The following is a 20272-nucleotide window of genomic DNA, read 5'->3' on the forward strand; positions in this document are numbered from 1 at the left end:
TTAGCCTGTCGATGGCTTGCGTGGACATGTTTGGTACAAGGTACTCATGTTCAGAAGAAAAGACTTCACCAAACCGAAATATTTGAGTTGCATTCCCTCTCAGGTAATGCCAATCTTTTTTTTTTTTTAAACACCATCCTGTAATGCTTCTGTACTTATAACTAAAAGGGAAATCTAGATGCAGCAGAAAACGGAGCAGTGAATGAAGGCAAGGCAGTGAGTTTCACTTAGCTGTAAGTAACACACCTGCCTTCTTTGAAAGAGCCCAGAATGGCTTCAGGTTGCTTTCTAGCCCAAGTTGCAGCTCATTCCTAGACTCCACATCCCGCTGTTTGCTGTCATAAAAGCCATAAAAGCTAACATCTATTCTGTTTTGCACCTAGCCAAAACGTTAGCCACTTTTCCTTTTCTGAGAGGTAGTTACATGAGAGATGTTTTCTTCCAGTTCCTCCACCCTCTCCAAGGCTGCATTCTTGGTTTCGGCATCCTCCAGAAGAGCTCCCACATCAAACACATTGTCCAGGTAAGCCTGAATCTGTACCTGCAGTTTGTCACTCTCCGTGTGCTTCAGCTTCTAAAAAACAAAATGCAAGAGAACATGGTGTTAGCATAACTGTCAAATAGAACATAGTGACTCAACAGCCTACATATTTTTGTTTGTTCCTTCCAAGAGAGGGTTTTCTATCTCATCCTCCTTAGGAGAACTCTGGGATAATCATCTAAGAGGGTATCATCAGATTACTTTCTGGCACTTACCCTCTCCCAAATATACACACAGTTCTCCCTAATCCTTCCTGTAGATAGATTTCCCATGCAGATATATTTCAACCTAAAACATTTTTTATGCAGATGAAATCAAGATAATAGAAAAATCATAAGGGAAGAGCTGTAACATAAACCCTGAGGGGTATCTGTGTGGTAGAAGAGATTAGAGTGGGTGGTATCTTGCCTGGGTAGTGATGACAGTTCTGGTTGGGGGTGAGGTTGGGAGGCGGGAAAGACACTGATAGAGTTTCTTAGCCTTGGGGACTATTTTGGCACTAATTTCTTGAACCCATCCTCCATAATTAGATGACTAAGACACTTGCCCAACATGAGAAGCTCATGGCTCCCAAAGCACAGATTAGGAAGCATTCTGCCATCCTCAGCATTCTAGGGTCAGGCATCCCAAAGGAAGTCAACCAGCTCTAAGGTAAAATTAGAGGTTGGGTAATAAATCAGTCCATCTTTTTTACAAGTACTGTAACTCATGTTTCTCCCTGGGGAACAAGTGAGTGGTTACAATAATATCTGGCACATGGATGATGCCAGTAGACATCATCCAGTTACTGAACAGATAATGGTGACTTACAAGGCTGGGTTTTTGTAAACTAATGAAGCATTTATTATATGCTTACATTACTCTTATAACCACTCATATCTATCAAGGTTCAGCACCAAGAAGCCAGGAAGTTAGAGAAACAGAGTTTTGGAAACAATCTTACATTTTTAAGAGGAATTCTGCTCTACAAATAAAGTTTCAGGAAAATGGATCTTTCTCCTGGGTCTAATCTAGAATTCTACATCTTAGCTGTCTTGAAGAGAATATGTTCTATCTTCGTTTATGAGTCAGAAAAGAAAAAAATTTCTGAATAAGGGCAAAGTCTAGAAAAGAAATGAAGCAGCAGCTTAGTGGGATCCTTCACAAGATTCACAGTGAGTAACAGGTGCTGCTGTCACGACCTGTCACATCCTGTAGCCTGAAATGAGCTCTGTGCAGCCATCACAAAACGGAACCCAAAACACCATTAGGAATACACCCAACTTTCACTCAAATATTGCTACTCTCGGAGAATGTAGAGAAAGAGAATAGATGAACTCTAGTTCAAAGCAGGAGAAAACTATTGAATACAATGTGCTGTTAAATGTATTAGTGGGTCTTTAACAGGAAAGAAATTTAAACAAACTTTTCAATGGAAATCTTTCATAGCTCCATCTGAGTAGTCATGTATGGATGTGAGAGTTGGACCATAAAGAAAGCTGAGTGATGCAGAATTGATGCTTTCGAACTGTGGTGCTGAAGAAGACACTCGAGAGACCCTTGGACAGGAAGGAGACCAAACCAGTTAATCCTAAAGGAAATCAATCCTAAATATTCATTGGAAGGACTGCTGCTGAAGCTGAAGCTCCAATACTTTGGCCACCTGATGCTTAGAGCTGACTCACTGGAAAAGACCCAATGAGAAAACTGAGGGCAGGAGGAGTAGGGGCAACAGAGTATAATATATTTGGATGGCATCATCAACTCAATGGATATGAGTGTGAGCAAACCCCAGGAGATGGTCAAGGACAGGGGAGCCTGGTGTGCTGCAGTCCATGGGGTCACAAAGGGTTGGACATGACTGCGCAACGCAACAACAACAAACCTGAATGGAGCCTTTAGACAACATGAGGCCAGTCTACTCAAGGGCAGCCTAGCTGGTCTGAGAAATAAGGCCATGAGCTCAAAAGTAACCAACTCAGCGATTCTACCTTTCAATAAACTGAGGGTACCATCAGGGTAGTTCTCTGGCTTCACCCTTAACAACAATGAACTCTCCAGGTGAAATCTGGAGATGTCCAAGGGAATTACTTCTATTTTCTTCATTTCTAGAAACAGCCTTGAAACTGAGGTCAACAATTCTTGCCCTATTGCCAGCAGTCTTTCAAATTCAGGTGAATCATTCCTTATGCAAAACGGAAAACAAAACTGCCTAAGTGTCAAAGGACATCTGTGTACACACAGTTACTTAAGTCTATTTATGATTTTCACATCAACTTTGTTCCTAAGGGGAAGAATTTCAGGGAACCAGCTAAGCACTTCTGCAAGGGAGCAAGAGAAAGAGCAACTTTAGATCTCTCTTCTCCTAAGAACTAAAAGCAGAATTTCTAAAGCCACAAACACTTTAAGCAGAATTTAACAGCTACACAAGGAAGTCTCTAGTGTCTGTTTCCTCATTATTTCTTGATGCTCTAAGCATTTATGGAGTCCCTAGAGTAACTAAGAGCACACAGTGCCCAACAGACCTGATGAAGGGTGTAGCAAGACTTGACCCAGACAGCTCAAAATCAGAGGACAGCTGCACCAAGGCTCCAAGAGGTACTAAATGCTGTTGACAGAAGACAGTGTCAGGTCCCAGGAGACCTGCATGAATCCAGCTTCCCTGACAGATCACATCGCTCAGACAGGTTCTTTTAACTAGCTCTACAACACCTGACTGCATAGAGCCTTAGGTGATCTCTGGTCATTAAGGAAGTGCATCTTTGAGGGTCCATGATAAATCAAGTCTCATATTGGAACCAAAGCTTAACAGCTATACTTACATCCAAGTATTCGTCCAGGCCTAATTTGGTAAATTCATATTGGAGGTGAACTCTGAAATTCATGTCTTCTACTGAGTGAACTACAATATTAATAAACTGCATAGAGGCCACCTGAAATAAAATTGCCAACAGGTTAGAAGAGGTCCAAACTTATTTTCTCAGTGTAATCATAGGCATATACTTTCAATTTCACAAATCTAAGCTCATTTACCAATTTGCTTTTCCTTTGTTTCACTGATCTTTAAAAATATTTTACAATAAAAAAAAAATTTACAATTTTTAAAAATGCAAAAGCCCTTGTATAGCACGGGGAGCTCACTTTGATGCTGCATGATGACCTGGAAGGGTGGGATGGAGGCTCAAGAAGAAGGGGATATATGTATACATATAGCTGATCCATGTTGTTGTATAGCAGAAAGTAATACATTAAAAAGCAATTACACTCTAATTAAAAATAAGCTAATTAAAAAAGAATTGTTTTTTCAATGAAAAAAGATTTTAATGTGCAAAAATGCATAGCAGTACCACAATAAGATATCACTTCATATCCCCTAAGATGGCTTTAATCAATAAGACATTAACAAGTGTAGAAAAAACATGAAAAAACTGGAACCCTCATCCACTGCTGATGGGGATATAAACTACTGTCAAGCGGCCACTTTGAAAAGCTTGACAGTTGTTCTAAATGTTATTCAGAGTTACCATGTTACCCAGCAATCCCACTTCAAGACACATAATCAAGAGAAATGAAAAAAATACATCCACATAAAAATGGGTACACAAATGGCCATAGTAGCATTATTCATAATAACCAAAAAGTAGGGGGGGAAAAAAATCCCAATGTCCCATGAATGGATGGATTTTTAAAATGTGATATATGCATACAGTAGAATATTATACAACAATGAAAAAGATGAAGTCCTACACATGTTACAACATGAGTGAACTTGAAAACATTTTGCTAAGGAAAAAAAAGTCAGACACAAAAGACCATGTACATTATGATTCCATTCATGTGAAATATTCAGAATGGGAACATATGTAGAAAGACAGTAGGTTAATATTTGCCTAGGACTTGGGGTGGGAAAAATAACCACTAGTGGGTACAGAAACTCTTTGAGGGGCAACAAAATGTCATACATTAGATTGCAGTCATGAGGGCACAACCCTAGGAATATATTAAAAATACATTGACCTGCACACTTTAGATGTGTAAGTTGGATGGTATGTAGCTGTATCTCAGTCGTGTCCAACTCTTTGCAACCCCATAGACTGTAGCCTGCCAGGCTCCTCTGTCCATGGATTCTCCAGGCAAGAATACTGGGGTGGGTTGCCATTCCCTTCTCCAGGGAATCTTCCCGACTCAGGGATCAAACCCAGGTCTTCTGCATTGCAGCACATGTTTTACCTTCCAAGCCACCAAGTAAGCCCCAGTTACATCTCAGTAAAGGTATTTTTTAAAAGCCTTGTAGGCATATAGAACAAACTAAGTTATTACAGGTACACTATAAAAAAGTGACAATTATTACAAAGAAGAACATTTAAATCATCTGCAATCACAAGGTAATCTCTTCTAAGGGGGATGCACCATACCAACAGGAGCGCAATAGAACTTCTGATCCATTTTTCCATCTTAAACAACCAACCAGTTTCTATTCCATAAAAGTCCTGGATTTGCTACTTTCTTCCCACAGCTGCATCAGTGGCTCTGATCTGCCACAGAGAAAACCTGACCCCAGTTTCGTAAACAACAGGAGCAGAGTTTAACATAGCTATTTTATTTTCAGTAGGGACAGTCAGTTTATTTACAGGGAAAATCTCTCTCTGATGTTCTTCTTCTATAACCACCCAGAGACTAGAAAGGAGGTGTGACTGTGGGATCCAGATTCACATTTACTCTGCAAACTGCTTCACCCTTCCTCTCTCCCCCAAGCCCTTCTTCCTTTACCTTTATTAAATTATTGTTTATCAAGTTAGATTCTTCTTTGAGTGCATGTTATTCACTGGGTATCTGTGGAAGATGTGTCAACTCTCTAGGTTACATGGGACTCTGTTGTGATTTACTAAAAAAAATTACTTCAAGTGCCATGGGTCAATGAGCTAAAAAAGATTTTTTCACTTTTTTGTTTTCTTTTGCCCACCAAAAAATACTTAGAAAGGTCTTGTGCAACATCTGAAGCATTTATATTATGTTTTAAGGGAATATGTTGTTTGGGAGGTTTGACAACTTAATTGCATTCCCAAGATAGTTTATGAAAAGCCTCATTATCTGGAAAAAAAATATGGCTGGATTTTGGCATTTTTCTGTTACTCTTCTGAAAGTAGGTCTAAATGATCTGTGAGTATTATGATATGCTTAAGAGGCAAATATTTGCTAGATGGCATATGAATTGAGCACACAGTACCGATATACTAGCAGCATTTAAATAAGACTCCCAATGCATATATATGTGTGAATAAATGAACTGACAGGAAATATGCTCTCATTTGTCAACAGTGCAGGTGTTCTAAAGGGCTTAACACCATTTATAAACTCAGTAGAAACTCAAATGGCAGAGGGATCTGGTATGTATGATAAATGAGTGAAGTGGGTCATGTGTAATACAATAAGGAATGGTGTGGACTGTGACAAACTGCCACGGTTACCTTCAGACTTAAGGAATAGGGACTACTTGGCGCCAGCAGCTTATACTCTGTAAGAACAGGGACCAAGCATTACCAGAACTTATTAATTCTCAAGAAAATCTACAAATCTGTATTTTTAGGTCCAATTTCCAATTTTTTTAATGGAAGGACATCACTGTCAGACTAAACTCACAAGCCTGTATGTATGCTGGCTTCAGCCTGGAACCGCCAGTTTGCAACCTCAACCCTAAAGGAATGAACAAATTCCTCCTATGAAGGCAGAGAAAAGAACCTGGTCAGGTGAGCAAGGGCATGGCTTCTTTAAATCTTTGCCACCAAGGCCTTAAACACTCCAACAAAAATCCAAACAACAAGAACTTAAAAAGTCAGTGTAAACGTATTCCTTCTTTCAAATTTATTGTTCTACCTTTTTTAAAAGTATATATACATATGCTTTATGGAGCAGAAAACCTCTATAAAAGACTTCAACCAATACTGTTTTGGGAAAGGGCCAAGAATTAGGATGCATATGAAATTTGAGGACCCAGAAAACATCTTTCATATAAAAAGGGTTAGAAATCTGCAAAGCTATAGTACATGTTTTATAAGCACTGAAGCAATTTAAATGAAAACTGCCTAGCATCATAAGAACAGGTTTTGGAAAACTTGACAACAGAAGAAGTGAACAGGCTATCTGCCCCAGGTTAGATGGGATCTGGGAAATTAAGCCCCAGTAAAAGAACTCCTGGGTCCAGAAGATCCCAAGGTCAACTAGACTGGGTCAAAGAAAGCAGACTTGGGTATACTCAGGTGTGACCTGACTCTGGAAATCCTCTATAGTGAAGTCTACCTTCAGTTCATGATTAAGACTTAGGTACACAGATTCAGAGGTGCTCAGAATCTTTTGCTTTTTGTCCCTGAGGATGACAGTTATGATGCTGAATCACATGTTCTTACATGTGATTTACTCCACTAAGGAGAGGTGCAATACCATTGTGCCCTCAGAGAATTACTAGAGCTGGTAATCAAGTGAGGAAAACACAAAATCACTGCTGTGTGTTCATTTGGGGGATATATACTACCAGGTCTACAAATCAAAGCACTTCAGTGTTGGAGAACAGTCTGGAGAAGGCCACTGGATGGGGTGTGCAAAAGGCACAAGGATCCAAAGCTCTTGGTTTCTACTTTAAGGATTCTTATGCAGCACTATTGACTTCTCAGGGCTTCCCTGGCAGCTCAGTCGGTAAAGAATCTCCCTGCAGGGCAGGAGACCCGGGTTCAATCCCTGGGTGGGGAAGATCCCGTGAAGAAGGAAATGGCAACCCACTGCAGTATTCTTGCCTGGAAAATCCCATGGACAAAGGAGCCTGGTAGGCTACTGTCCATGGGGTCACAAGAGTCGGACATAACTTAGTGACTAAACCATCACCACCATTGACTGCTCAAGCTGGCTCCTGCAGGCATTTGTGCCAACTGTTAACTTTATTTTCACAAATGCGTGGCTTCCCCCTTTATCTGCTATAAACACAGTTGATTCTTGAACAAGATGCGTTTGAACTGTGCAGGTCAAATTTTTTTCAATAATGAAGACTAGGTACTATGTGACCCACAGTTGGTTGAATCTGCAGACGTGAAACCACATAACCAGAGTAACCACATAACCACTGTAAGTTAACAGGAGGGTTTTCCACTGTGGGGAGGGTTGGAGGCCCCAACTCCCTGCATTGTTCAAGGGTCAACAAAAGCACTGTAACCAATAAATACTTTTGGCCTTTATGATAGAAAAAAAAACCTGAGATAAATGCCATAAAGGTCAAATACAGATGAAGAGAGCAAGTCAAATTTGAATCTATAGCATATAAAACTGTTTCCTATCCTTTGTAACATTATAATACAGACGTATATATAATATATAAATATAAGTGGGTTTAGGAAATAACTGCTAAATCTGAGTTGGCTTTATTGAATGTAGCACTGAAATAACTCACCATAAAATCTATGTTATTGTCCTCATTCCTGAAATGTTCCATCAACTTCTCAAAGCGTTGTTTTTCTCCACAAACCTGAAACACACATTATCATTGTGCATGTGAAATTCCAAACGTAAGCACTCCAAAATTAGATGCAGAAATTTTAGCACTAATAATTATTTCCAGAACATCTATTTTATCCCCCTCTCACACGCTATTTACTTCTCTCCTGTTAGTTAATGCACAAGCAGTAACATGAGCCAGCACCAAAGCTCATCCTCTGTTTCTCTGACATGTTCTCTTGATGGCTTGAAATCCATACCAAATGTGCTCTTCTTTCACTGGTCACTTTTTTGTCACATCTTTTTAGCTGGCATTCACAATCCCAGAATGTTGGTTATGGTTTTTTTTAAAAAATGACCACACTTTTCCTTTTTACAAAAGTACTTTTGAAACAGACATACTATCAGATTTTTCATAATTTTGTATTTAAATTCCTTGAGAAGCAGATTCAAACTGTGCATATCATGTCTAACATGTCTAATAATTATTTTTATTTATTTTTAATTGATTGATGATTGCTTTACAATATTGGTTTTATTTCTGTCATAATAATTTTAAGCATAAACTACAACATAAAAATTTGGGAAGCTATCTAATTCCTTCAAGATGAGGACAGAATTTTGCAGTCATTTGTGAAGCAGTATTCCAGAGGCCTGAAATACATGCATTCAGCTCGAATGAATGCTTCTGCTGAACAGGTGAAATAAGCAGATAAAATACTGTGAACTCCAAAGTCCCAATGTATTCTGCATATGCTGCTGCTGCTGCTGCTAAGTCGCTTCAGTCGTGTCCAACTCTGTGCGACCCCATAGACAGCAGCCCACCAGGCTCTGCCATCTCTGGGATTCTCCAGGAAAGAATACTGGAGTGGGTTGCATATACGGGGAATTAAAAACATGGAGCTAAAAACACAGTCAAAGAAAGATTTGTATCAAATGACAACAACCTGGAGACTTATGCCCAAAATCAAAAGATGAACTTTAATTCTTTCAGTGTCCTTGTCTGCCTTTTTGTTTTTGGAGCGAAGTCCTAAATCCACTAGTTTATTTCCTTACACCTTGAGAAAACTGTTACCTGAACACCCATGGGCTCCTTGTTGATAGTAAGACAGTCTCTGGTATTAATATTTTGTGAATTTAACTCAGGTTTCACGTGCTTAGTTTTCTGATTCCCTTTGTGATCTTAGAAATAATCAGGCCAATCCTAAAGATTTCTCCTAAAGTGACATTTCATAACACTATAATGCAGCCGTTTAATTCTGTCATGTTTAATTCCACGCATGTATACACACACACACACACACACACACACACACACACACACTTTAGTGAAGACTGTGTCCAGTGAAGGCAGGAATTTTATGTTGTGCTCCCTACTCTATCCTCAGTATCTAGAACAGAGCTTAGCATGTTGTAAATTCTCAATATTTGCTGAATTGCACTGAAAAGAGGATAAATAAGATATTATGTTAAAATATTCTTAATGAAAGGGTGAATGATCTACTATTGCTCCCCAAGATGTTTTACAACAAGAACCTTCAGACCTCTGTAGACAGGGACAAGGGTTAATCTTTAGTAGTGGTTCCTGTGCCTTAACTGTGTGCTAGGAATGCTCAGTAGACTCCCTACACTCTGAAAAACTTCTATTCTCAGAGTAAGTTAATTTTCTCAACAGACTAGACCACAGTTTACTATATTCCAATGACAACTCCCCATTTATCTATACCCATTTTAACAAAAAATAATTACAGAAGGCAGAGGAACAGTGCATTGCCCAGATTAGAATGAAGAGAAGCAGGCTCCAGAAGGGAGAGTTTAAAGTGAAGCCTTTAAAAGACATACATGTGTGTCCAATCCCACCCTAGAAAGCCCAAGTCAGGAGGCCCAGGCAGCGCTGGGGTGACATGGGTGGGTTCATTTGAAAAGCACTAGAGACCATTCTGATGCTCTGCAAAGGCTGAGAACCAGAGATTTAAGGGAAGTCACATTATGCCCTGGGGCCCACTAGACTCTCTAGAGCATATGCTACAAGTTCCGGGAAACTCAGGCTTATTGAAGGGGATATGGAAGTGCAGGTTCAGCTCCCTAGACCATGACATCAGTCACATCTTGTGCTCAAAGACACAAGGGTTCCTAGCCTGCAAAAAAAGGTCCAGCTGGTAAAAACTTGCAAGACTTGGTATAGAAAAAGTCAGCATTACAACTTGAATTTTCCTTAAGAGAAACCTCAACATAAGAACTTGCTTCCCAGCAGGACAGTTTACTTTCATCTGTTTTGGGAGGTGGGTATGTTGCAGGGAGAAAATTCTGACTCCATGCTGGAATTATTTCTTTGACTTGGTCTCCATTGCTTTTGTTATAATCATACATAATGGCCTGCCTCAGAGAATCCTGCCTTTCTGCTTGACTGTTAAAGTGCCTTTGTTCAGAACCCTTTCCACCTATAGATGGCAGGAAGGAAGGAACTAACACATTCCCCTGCCTGAGGCTGCCATTCTAGGAGATATCTTCAAGGTTAATGGCCTGTATACTTTGTTTCCTCACCTCCCTCCCCATCTCTGATCCATAAAAGAACCTGGCATCCAGACCCCAACAAGATGGTTATGCTGAGACATTAGTCTGCCAACTTCTCGGTCAGCTGGCTTTCTGAATAAAGCCGTATTCCTTGCTTCAACACCTCGTCTCTCGGATTCACTAGCCTGTCGTGTGGTAAGCAGAGCAAACTTGGACTCAGTAACAAGCAGTGACAGGAGAAAGGAAGAGAGGTGGTTCTGGATATGGGGATGACAGCTGCCAGCTTTCCTGAGAAGCAGGCTGTGATCAATGCTCTGTGAGCAGCTCAGCGCTCACTGAACCAGGAGAGGCAGCAGCCCTCAGTGAACAGCGATGATGAAGACAACTCCTAGGAGGGCAAAACCTCCCAAATCAAAGAATGTCAGAAATCCGGAGAGTACCTTGGGGAAACTGGTGCCCTCCATTTGTGACTGAGACTGACAGATAAACAGACCAAATATCTCCAGCTTGATAAAACATCCACACAGAGGCAAGAACCAGGGCTCCAACTGCCAGCCTGATGTTCCTGCTCTCACACAGCCCAGAATGTTCAGATAAATATATTCCATTTAAGATGATCGTAAAAGCATTTCAGAATCATCTGAGACACCAACAGAGATGGAAAATGTTATCATTAAGAAGCACAATCATTCCATCGGACATGCACTCAATTATCCATGCACCAGAATTTCCCATGGAACTTCTGAAAATGGACGATTCCTAGGGTCTACACCAGGACACAGTGAATGAGAATCTCCATGGACAGAACTAGGAATCTGTGTCTTTAAAAGGACTCATAATTGTTGGACCAGCAGTTGGGAACCAGTGGCTTATCCAGTATTAGACTAGCTGATTAAAGCCTCATCCTTTTTTACTCCCAATTGTAAACTGGACAGCTACATTTTTAACTCCACAACTCATTCAACTTCTAATTTAACTACACATAAAAAAAACAGTTACTATAACTGGGTATCATAGGAATGAAGCAGGGATTGGCCCACTGTACCTGCATGGATACAATGAATAATAAGCCAACTCCCAAATAATCAGAGATTGTGTTCAGGGCCTTAAGAAAGTGGATTTTATACAGCTGAGGAAAGCATATGTAGGCAGCAAAGCTACTCAGATTGTTAATAAAAAGATATGGGATCAACTTCAGAACAAGAAATATTGTATTAATTTCCAGCTGAATAAAGATCTGAAAAGTAATTGTATTAGACTGGTAGAATAGACTGAAATAGATATGAAGAGGAGCCTTGAATATATGCCTTTCTTCAGAAATCCCTCATTCTGTCAACAGACAAAGCCATGCTGAGAACATGTGTTATGAAACAAATGTATTAAATACCTTTAATCTTTAAAAATAATAGACTTAAATGTCTTCCAACTTACAGCTCCTTGGAACTGGGTGCAAAGGATCCAACTGCACCAAACAGCACATTGTCAACACAGATGCCAGCTTGGAGAAACCATGAAAGATTGACCACTCTCCTCATCCACTGTAAGAACCAGAAGGGCTCCCCGTATCAGCCCCACCAAGTCACTCTCTGTAAAGGTTGAGCTACACTGCTCTGTGGTTGATATCAGCTAATGAATTCAGGGTGGTACTTTCTGACATTTTCCCATAGGAACAATATGGATTCTCGAGGACCCCTTCGTTCGTGCTGGAAAAAAAAGGGAGCGTGCAAACCAGATTCACATTTGTTTCTATGTTACTTTAGCAATCATTAAATCAGAGTATACTACAATCCCACAGGAAATGGGAAGACATGTTTGGGGAAGGTTGGTAAAAGTCGTGTTCCACATCAAAGGAGAGTTGTCCTAGCTCCTACAGCTCACATCTGGACCACCCCCGCAAACTCGGTTCAAATAAGATCATCATGGCTGAACATGCCTCTTCTCTCCTTTGAAACTGGCCTCACTTAGAAAACTGGTGAGGATGAAAGGAACGAAACATTGATCCCCAGTTATTTTCCAAATCTACAACAGGCTTCATGAGGCTGCTCTCAAGGGCTTCATCAAAATGTACAGGAGAGCCAGGCGCATGTTTGCATGTATATATTATTGCACATTATAAACTGCTGCATATAACTTCCATCTGCCAACAAAGACCAGACAATCTGAAAACTTCCATGTAAAACAGTTGTACTATTGCAACCGAAGCTTGTCATTTCTTGACTTCTCTATTCGCTGGTATTTCTCATTTCTCCACTAACTTTGACACCTTCCATCGATAACACACAGTCACTGGAGTAGGGAAGGTAGGAAGTGAATTTAAGAGACACAGGCCTAGAAGGCAGAGATGGAGAGAAGCCTACTCCATCAGGAATTAGACTTCTACAGCCAGGATGGCCAGATAAGAAGTCAACAAGGCAGAAAACAAGTATACACTCTGGAAAAGCACATAGTCTACTGAATACTTAAGAGGCATCTTCAGGTATAAGTCATTTATAAAACAGTCCCATGTGAATAAATTCACTGACCCTGATTAACACTGTGTAAGGAGAAAGCACTCAGGCTGGGATCGACCCCAGACTTGACTGAACACAGGCACCACCCACCTATCCCTGTGGGGTCCTGCCTAACCCTGCAGCCCTCTTTGCACCTTTAAGCCCTAGCACTGGTGAGGGCGATGGGACATGAGAAATAGGTCTGTGGAGTATTATACAGGGGACCACAAAACCTAGGTTATAAGTCAGTACAATTCCTAAGCTACTGTGAGCCTGGGCAATTCCATGAACCTCCCTGGAAATTGGTTTTCACATCCGTTGATTTAAGAGCATTAGATTATATTGTTGGTTGTCAAATCCTTTTTTTAGGAAGCATGAAAGGTTACAGTGATGCCCACCCAGGGATGCATCTCCCACTTTGGGCTTCCCAGGTGGCTCAGTGGTAAAGAATCCACCTGCCAAGGCAGGAGACACGGGTTCGATCCCTGGATCAGGAAGATCCCCTGGAGAAGGAAATGGCAGACTCTAGTATGCCTGCCTGGAAAATCCCATGAACAGAGGAGCCTGGTGGGCTACAGTCCATGGGCTCTCAAAAGAGCTGGACACAACTGAGCACCCAAACAGCTGGTAGCGCGGGGGGAACGCAACCAGGGATGGGCGCCCTGTCAGGGGCAGGAAAAAAGCACAAGTGAAGTTCCTGAGACTTCTATCCTCATTTATTAATTCTGTATTATACTGTGTTGCCTGGTAAGATTTATTCTAAGGGGAAAATGTTTCATTGAGTTTTCATTGCTAATAAAAGTTTGAAAAAAATTCTCCTACTCGGTATCTCAAAGCTCTAAAACTAATCTAGGCATGGCCATAGAACATGATATTCCCAAGCTGACCGGCCTGGAAACTCTACACAAACCAACTTTAGGGAGACGCTCTTGGCTCTGCAGGCCCCGAATACCAAGCTTGAAGGCCAAAGCACCATCTCATGGCATCTGGCTCACTCTGCATATGAAGTGGATAAATCCTGGCCTGACCAGATACAACTGGCCACACCCGAGACAAGCCAGATCCATTTCACTTTGAAGCAAAAGCATCAATCAGTCAGTTCAGTTACTCAGTCGTGTCCGACTCTTTGCGACCCCATGAATCACAGCACGCCAGGCCTCCCTGTCCATCACCAACTCCCGGAGTTTACTCAATTCATGCCCATCGAGTCAGTGATGCCATCCAACCATCTCATCCTCTGTCATCCCCTTTTCCTCCTGCCCCCAATCCCTCCCAGCATCAGGGTCTTTTCCAATGAGTCAACTCTTCGAATGAGGTGGCCAAAGTACTGGAGTTTCAGCTTCAACATCAGTCCTTCCAATGAACACTCAGGACTCATCTCCTTCAGGATGGACTGGTTGGATCTCCTGGCAGTCCAAGGGACTCTCAAGAGTGTTCTCCAACACCACAGTTCAAAAGCATCAATTCTTCAGCGCTCAGCTTTCTTCACAGTCCAGCTCTCACATCCATATATGACCACTGGAAAAACCATAGCCTTGACTAGACGGACCTTTGTTGACAAAGTAATGTCTCTGCTTTTTAATATGCTATCTAGGTTGGTCATAACTTCCCTTCCAAGGATTAAGCGTCTTTTAATTTCACAGCTGCAATCACCATCTGCAGTTATTTTGGAGCCCCAAAAAATAAATTGTGGAAAATTCTGAAAGAAATGGGAATACCAGACCACCTGACCTGCTTCTTGAGAAACCTATATGCAGGTCAGGAAGCAACAGTTAGAACTGGACATGGAACAACAGACTGTTTCCAAATAGGAAAAGGAGTACGTCAAGGGTGTATATTGTCACCCTGCTTATTTCACTTATATGCAGAGTGCATCATGAGAAACGCGGGGCTGGAAGAAGCACAAGCTGGAATCAAGATTGCCAGGAGAAATATCAGTAACCTCAGATATGCAGATGACACCACCCTTATGGCAGAGAGTGAAGAGTAACTAAAAAGCCTCTTGATGAAAGTAAAAGAGGAGAGTGAAAAAGTTGGCTTAAAGCTCAACATTCAAAAAACTAAGATCATGGCATCTGGTCCCATCACTTCATGGGAAATAGATGGGGAAACAGTGGAAGCAGTATCAGACTTTATTTTGGGGGGCTCCAAAATCACTGCAGATGGTGATTGCAGCCATGTAATTTAGCCCCTGCCAAAAAAATAACTTAACCCTGTCCTCCAACATCTGTGCAGGACATTTCTGAAGAGTATCCCAGATCATTTAGATAAACCAGAGGCCCTGGATGCAAAAGAGGCAGTGGCTTAAAGCATCTCTAAGGGTGGGCAGAGTTTAGGGGATGATTTTCCTAAAAGCTAATCACAGAGGAAAGATAGTTTTACATAAGCTTTGTAATGAAGAATATTATCTTGCTAGCCAGATGTTGCAATGAACAACAGACTGCCAGCCTTCAGCCACCTCTCCGTCCCCCTCAAGGTCAGAGACTGTCTTTGGTTTCCCCCAGCAATAGCTCCCAGGGAACCACACCAAGTCTACAGCCAGACTGCGGCCTGACTTACGAGGTGGGTATAAAATATGCTTCTAGGTTACTTGTATGAAAATTAAAGGCCTCTCACTTAAGTGTTTCCTCCTTGCTCTGTTGCCTGGTGCCTGCCTCAATGCTTTCTTTTTCTCTTCTCACAATAGGCCCCTGTGATCTGCAGGGCTCCCCACAGAAAGGCACCGTTTTAAAAGCACAGGCTACTGTGACAATTAGACTACCCCTCTCAGGGCCTGCCCAGGAACAAAAGTTTTGTGTTCTTCTCAGGGTCACATGAAGTAAACAGTTACTGCCTCGTTAGACCTAGGAGATAGCATCTCTTACTCTCTGTTGAGAGCACGAGCAGTCTATGGATTACTGACACCATGATGACCCAACAAAACCACTTTTCTGGGGTGTTCTGTGGCTGTGAGCGTCTATTATCTCTTCCCCCTGAGGTGACTAGACATTTCAAACACAGACACCGTACGGCTGCCGTGACGGCAGCGGACCACTCTGACCTGCTGCTGGCTCTCCCCTCTCCTTGGCATTTAAAAGCGGAAATGTTCCTCAGGCTGAAGCGTTCTGAAATGAAACAACCTGATCTCACTCCACTGCAATAAAAACTAATGAAAGTCGAACAACAGTATATTCTACAATCGATCCAACCTTCCTTCCTCATAAATTAATGAGACATTTATAATCAACCTTGGGTTGGCAGATGTCTGATTATGAACCAGAGGATTCATCCACATAATGCTGAACACCCTCATGAAAACTTCAGTCACTTTTCCAGATGTTTCCAAATACCCAGATGTTTGGCAGCAGGGACACAAAGCATCCAGATGACTGTTTCACTTCCCATGCACATATGTTGCAGTGCTGAACAAAGAATCCTGACATAGAAGCAAAAGGCTAGTAAAAGCCCCAGAGGACGACTTGTTGACACACCACACCTTAAATGAGAAATGCATTTTTATCGCTCCTCTTAAAAAAAAGATGGCCTTCATTAAATTCTAGAGAGTGAGGCTCCACCATACAATTCCTCATCAATGACATCTTTCAGAAATATTTCTAATGTCGGACTTGAAATTCTCTGGTTTCACTTGCAAGGCTCACATCTCTTGGTCATCAGTAATGATATGGATTCTTTCAAGGCTTCTATTCCCACAGGAAGACCAAAAATACCTTCTAGTTCTTTAAATGATGTGTTTTTGTTTTTTTTTTTAACTGGTAAATGGGAAAGGCCTCTAGTCATTTCTGGGACAACTTGCCAGTTAGTCTAACTCTATGCCTTATCCCATTCATTTTCCCTCTCAACTTTGCTCTTTGAACATATACACAATTTGGTTAAGTGAGGTGGGCAAGGGGAACGAGAGGCACACAATGACACATTTCCAGAGGTCACCACATGTTCACTGAACCACAGCAATAGCACATGGTAGGAGCCGTGTCAATCCTGTGACATGCCCACCACAGACCTTGGGACCTGCTTAGGAGGCAGACGTCAACCCATGCTATCCTCTTGCATGAACCACAACAAATCAAATTAAATCAAACAAAGATGTGCTAAGAACTCAGAGCCCTTGAAGATAAGGACATTTTGTTTGCTAGATCAAAGACCTCAGTCCACAAATAGGCAAATGCCTGAAGTTCATCCGCTGCTCCTACCTAGCTCTCATTTCATGGTCTCTTCTTCTTTCTCCTGTGCTCTGCCCCAATTCTGGGTCATCATCAGGAAGACCCTGCTTTAGCTTCCGGTTACCACACCCACCAAGTCAAAGATGACAGGAGATTACAGATTTGGGCAGCAGTTCTTAAAGTGGGGTCTTTGAACACTGAGGGCTCCTGAGGCCCTATTCCAGGGTTTGTGAGATCAAAACTATTTTTATAATAATACTAAGATGCTACTTGCCTTTTTCACAGAATTAACATTTGCACTGGTGATACAAAAGCAATGAGAGATGAATGAAACCACTGGTGACTTAATATAAATCAAGGCAGTGGCAACAAATTATATGAGCAATCATTGTATTCACCACAGCCATGCATTCTCAGTTGTTTTCTTTTAAATACAGTTTCACTTAAGAATATCTGGATAATGCAATAAAGTTTTAAAGTGAAGTTGTTTAGTCATGTCTGACTCTCTGTGACCCCATGGACTATAGTCTGCCAGGCTCCTCCATCCATGGGATTTCCCAGACAAGAATACTAAAGTGGGATGCTATTTCCTTCTTCAGGGGATCTTCCAGATCCAGGGATGGAACCCTCATCTCCCGCATTGCAGGCAGGAGTCACCAAGGAAGCCACTTAGATGGCTCAGCCATCTGAGCCATCAGGGAAGCTGATAATGCAATAGAAAGTATGAATTTTATTAAGTCTCAACCCCTGAATAGACACCTTTTTAATATTCTATCTGAGGAAATAAGAACCCTACCCTCATACCTCATACCTACCCTCATACCTATCCTCATACCCTATATGAGGAAATAAAGCACTTTTGCTGCATATCAATATATGGGAATCAACCACATCATATAAAGAACAACCCATATGCCATCTCTCCACGAAGGTAAGTCAAACCATTCAGAGACAGGATAGGGTTTTCTATGCAGAAAAGAGCCCTCCATTAGTTTACGAGGTAGAAAAAGAAAAGACTTCCCTTCAGTTTTTATGGTTAACAAGGCAAGGTACAATCCCTGGCATTTAGCAGGTTACACTGAAGCAATCCCTTACTGTTCTCTGGATGTCTCTGGGGTGTCATATGGAGGCTCATTAGAAGACTAGGTTTTTCTTCTCAAAGCCAAGTCAATGCTAGATTCCAAGCAAGAATATGAGAGAAATACAAAAATAGTTTTCTCCTGCATGGTCTATTAAGACACATGTTCCCCAAGTTCAGGGAGAATCAGACTCAGTCAATCTGCCTAATTAGACAAATTTGTCCTGGAATGCCTGACATACTGTAATATCAAATCATCAAGGACAAATATGCAAGGAACCAAAAGATTACTTTCTACCAAAGCAATAAACATGTCCTTGCTACCTACCACACAGAATATACTCTTCCCTAGTTTTACACCTATTCCTGGAAGATACTTCCACATGGAAAATTCAGTGTGGTCCTTAGCAGCGTACCAGCTAATCTGGGCTACCACATGTATTGCTGGTACATGTACTAGTATGGAAGGAACCCTCATTTTTCCATGGCCAAAACCAAACTGCTGAAACAAAACGGAGCAACAGCTCATGTTACTGTGATTGGCCATTTCCACTTTGCAGTGACGCACAGCTGATGGGGAGACTCTGTCTGAGAGCTCAACTTTATGAGGAAAGGAGAGTGGCAGTAGTTGCTGGATCATCATCAGGAACCACTGAGCCACTTTCCTCTACTGAGCATGTTTCAGTCCAATGTCTGAATGAAAACTGAGTGTGACTATATATTCCTGGCAGATCGATACGTAGTATAGAGAGTTGGGCAGGAGCCACATGCATCATTGTGGTGAAAGGAGTGAAAAAGTGGCTATGGATCCACCATGAGAAAGAGCTACAAAGCCTAAACCATGACTCTGAAGCCCAGGCTTTTAAACACTGCCCAAGCCAGGATGCTTTCAGCTTTCACAGACATCCGGGATGTCCTGGGGGCAGGTACCCATAGCATGTCCACAAACTCAGCTCACCTGCTGGTTAGAGAAGCAGCAAGCTTCTTTAGATTTTTAAGTGAGATCTGGGTTTACAGGGGCTTCCCTGGTGGTTCAGATGGTAAACAATCTGCCTGCAATATAGGAGACCCAGGTTCAATCCCTGGGTTGGAAAGATTCCCTGGAGAAGGGAATGGCAACCCACTACAGTATTCTTGCCTGGAAAAATCCCATGGACAGAGGAGCCTGGAAGGCGACAGTCCATGGAGTCACAAAGAGTCAGACAGGACTGAGTGACTAACACTTTCGCTTTCTGGGTTTAGAGACTGATGCAGCCAACTAGGGACTAAAACCACAGTGTAGGCTAAAATCACTGTAACCTCTTAATATTTCTGTCCTAAGACTGTCACTATCTTATCAACTGGCCTAGGACATGTTACTTTTTGCTTGTGTTCATAAATTCTTGTATCTATCATTATCTAGGTGTCTTCTTTTAATATCTGTAGTCAAAGAAACACTTTATTTTTATATAGAATATATATCCTATATAAAATTCTAAAATTTTATATAGAATCATAAAACTGTAGAATTGGAAGGGATATAGAGACAATGTGACTAAGCTGTCACCTAACGCAAGACTTGCACACAATATACCAGACTCACCAGGTATCTTCTTCCTTCTTGCCTACCTTTGGGTCATGTGTCTTCTGAGAATCTTTGTAGCTCATTCTAGCCTGGGGCCTTTGTGGAGTTCAACTTCTTTAGTATGATCCTATTCTCTACTTGGAAAACACACACACTCAATTCCTAGTCACCTCTATTTAAGCCTGTTCTCTCATTCATTGTCTTCAATGCAGAACTAAGAATCTGATCTTGGACATTTTACCATCACTAAAAAAACTAACTTAGACAATTTTCTTCACCTGGAAAAAAAAAAAATCCTACCTCTTATTTGTTTGCTGTGGCTGTGCTTCCTTCTTAATTAAATTGATGCTGCTAGAATAGATTCTTATTCTCCAACTTATGTCCATCCCCAATTCAGAGGATCACACTGTCTCTTGTCAACTTTTCCTCAATTTTATGGCTTCATACCCACTGTCATGGCCACAAATT

The 20272-nt window shown here is 41.4% G+C and overlaps 1 protein-coding gene across 5 annotated transcripts in view; it reads right to left on the reverse strand.

Moving 5' to 3' along the window:
* FMNL2 (formin like 2) overlaps window positions 1-20272 on the reverse strand; it is a 327350-nt gene that overhangs the window by 29654 nt on the left and 277424 nt on the right. For all 5 annotated transcript variants that reach the window (XM_043894012.1, XM_043894009.1, XM_043894011.1 and 2 more), the window contains 3 exons: window positions 7956-8030; window positions 3343-3453; window positions 425-574 (listed from right to left, as the gene is read on the reverse strand). In XM_043894012.1, coding sequence (XP_043749947.1) covers window positions 425-574; window positions 3343-3453; window positions 7956-8030 — 336 coding nt within the window. The remainder of the gene's footprint in view (window positions 1-424; window positions 575-3342; window positions 3454-7955; window positions 8031-20272) is intronic.

Source organism: Cervus elaphus, chromosome 33 (genome assembly GCF_910594005.1).
Source record: "Cervus elaphus chromosome 33, mCerEla1.1, whole genome shotgun sequence".
NCBI lineage: Eukaryota > Metazoa > Chordata > Mammalia > Artiodactyla > Cervidae > Cervus > Cervus elaphus.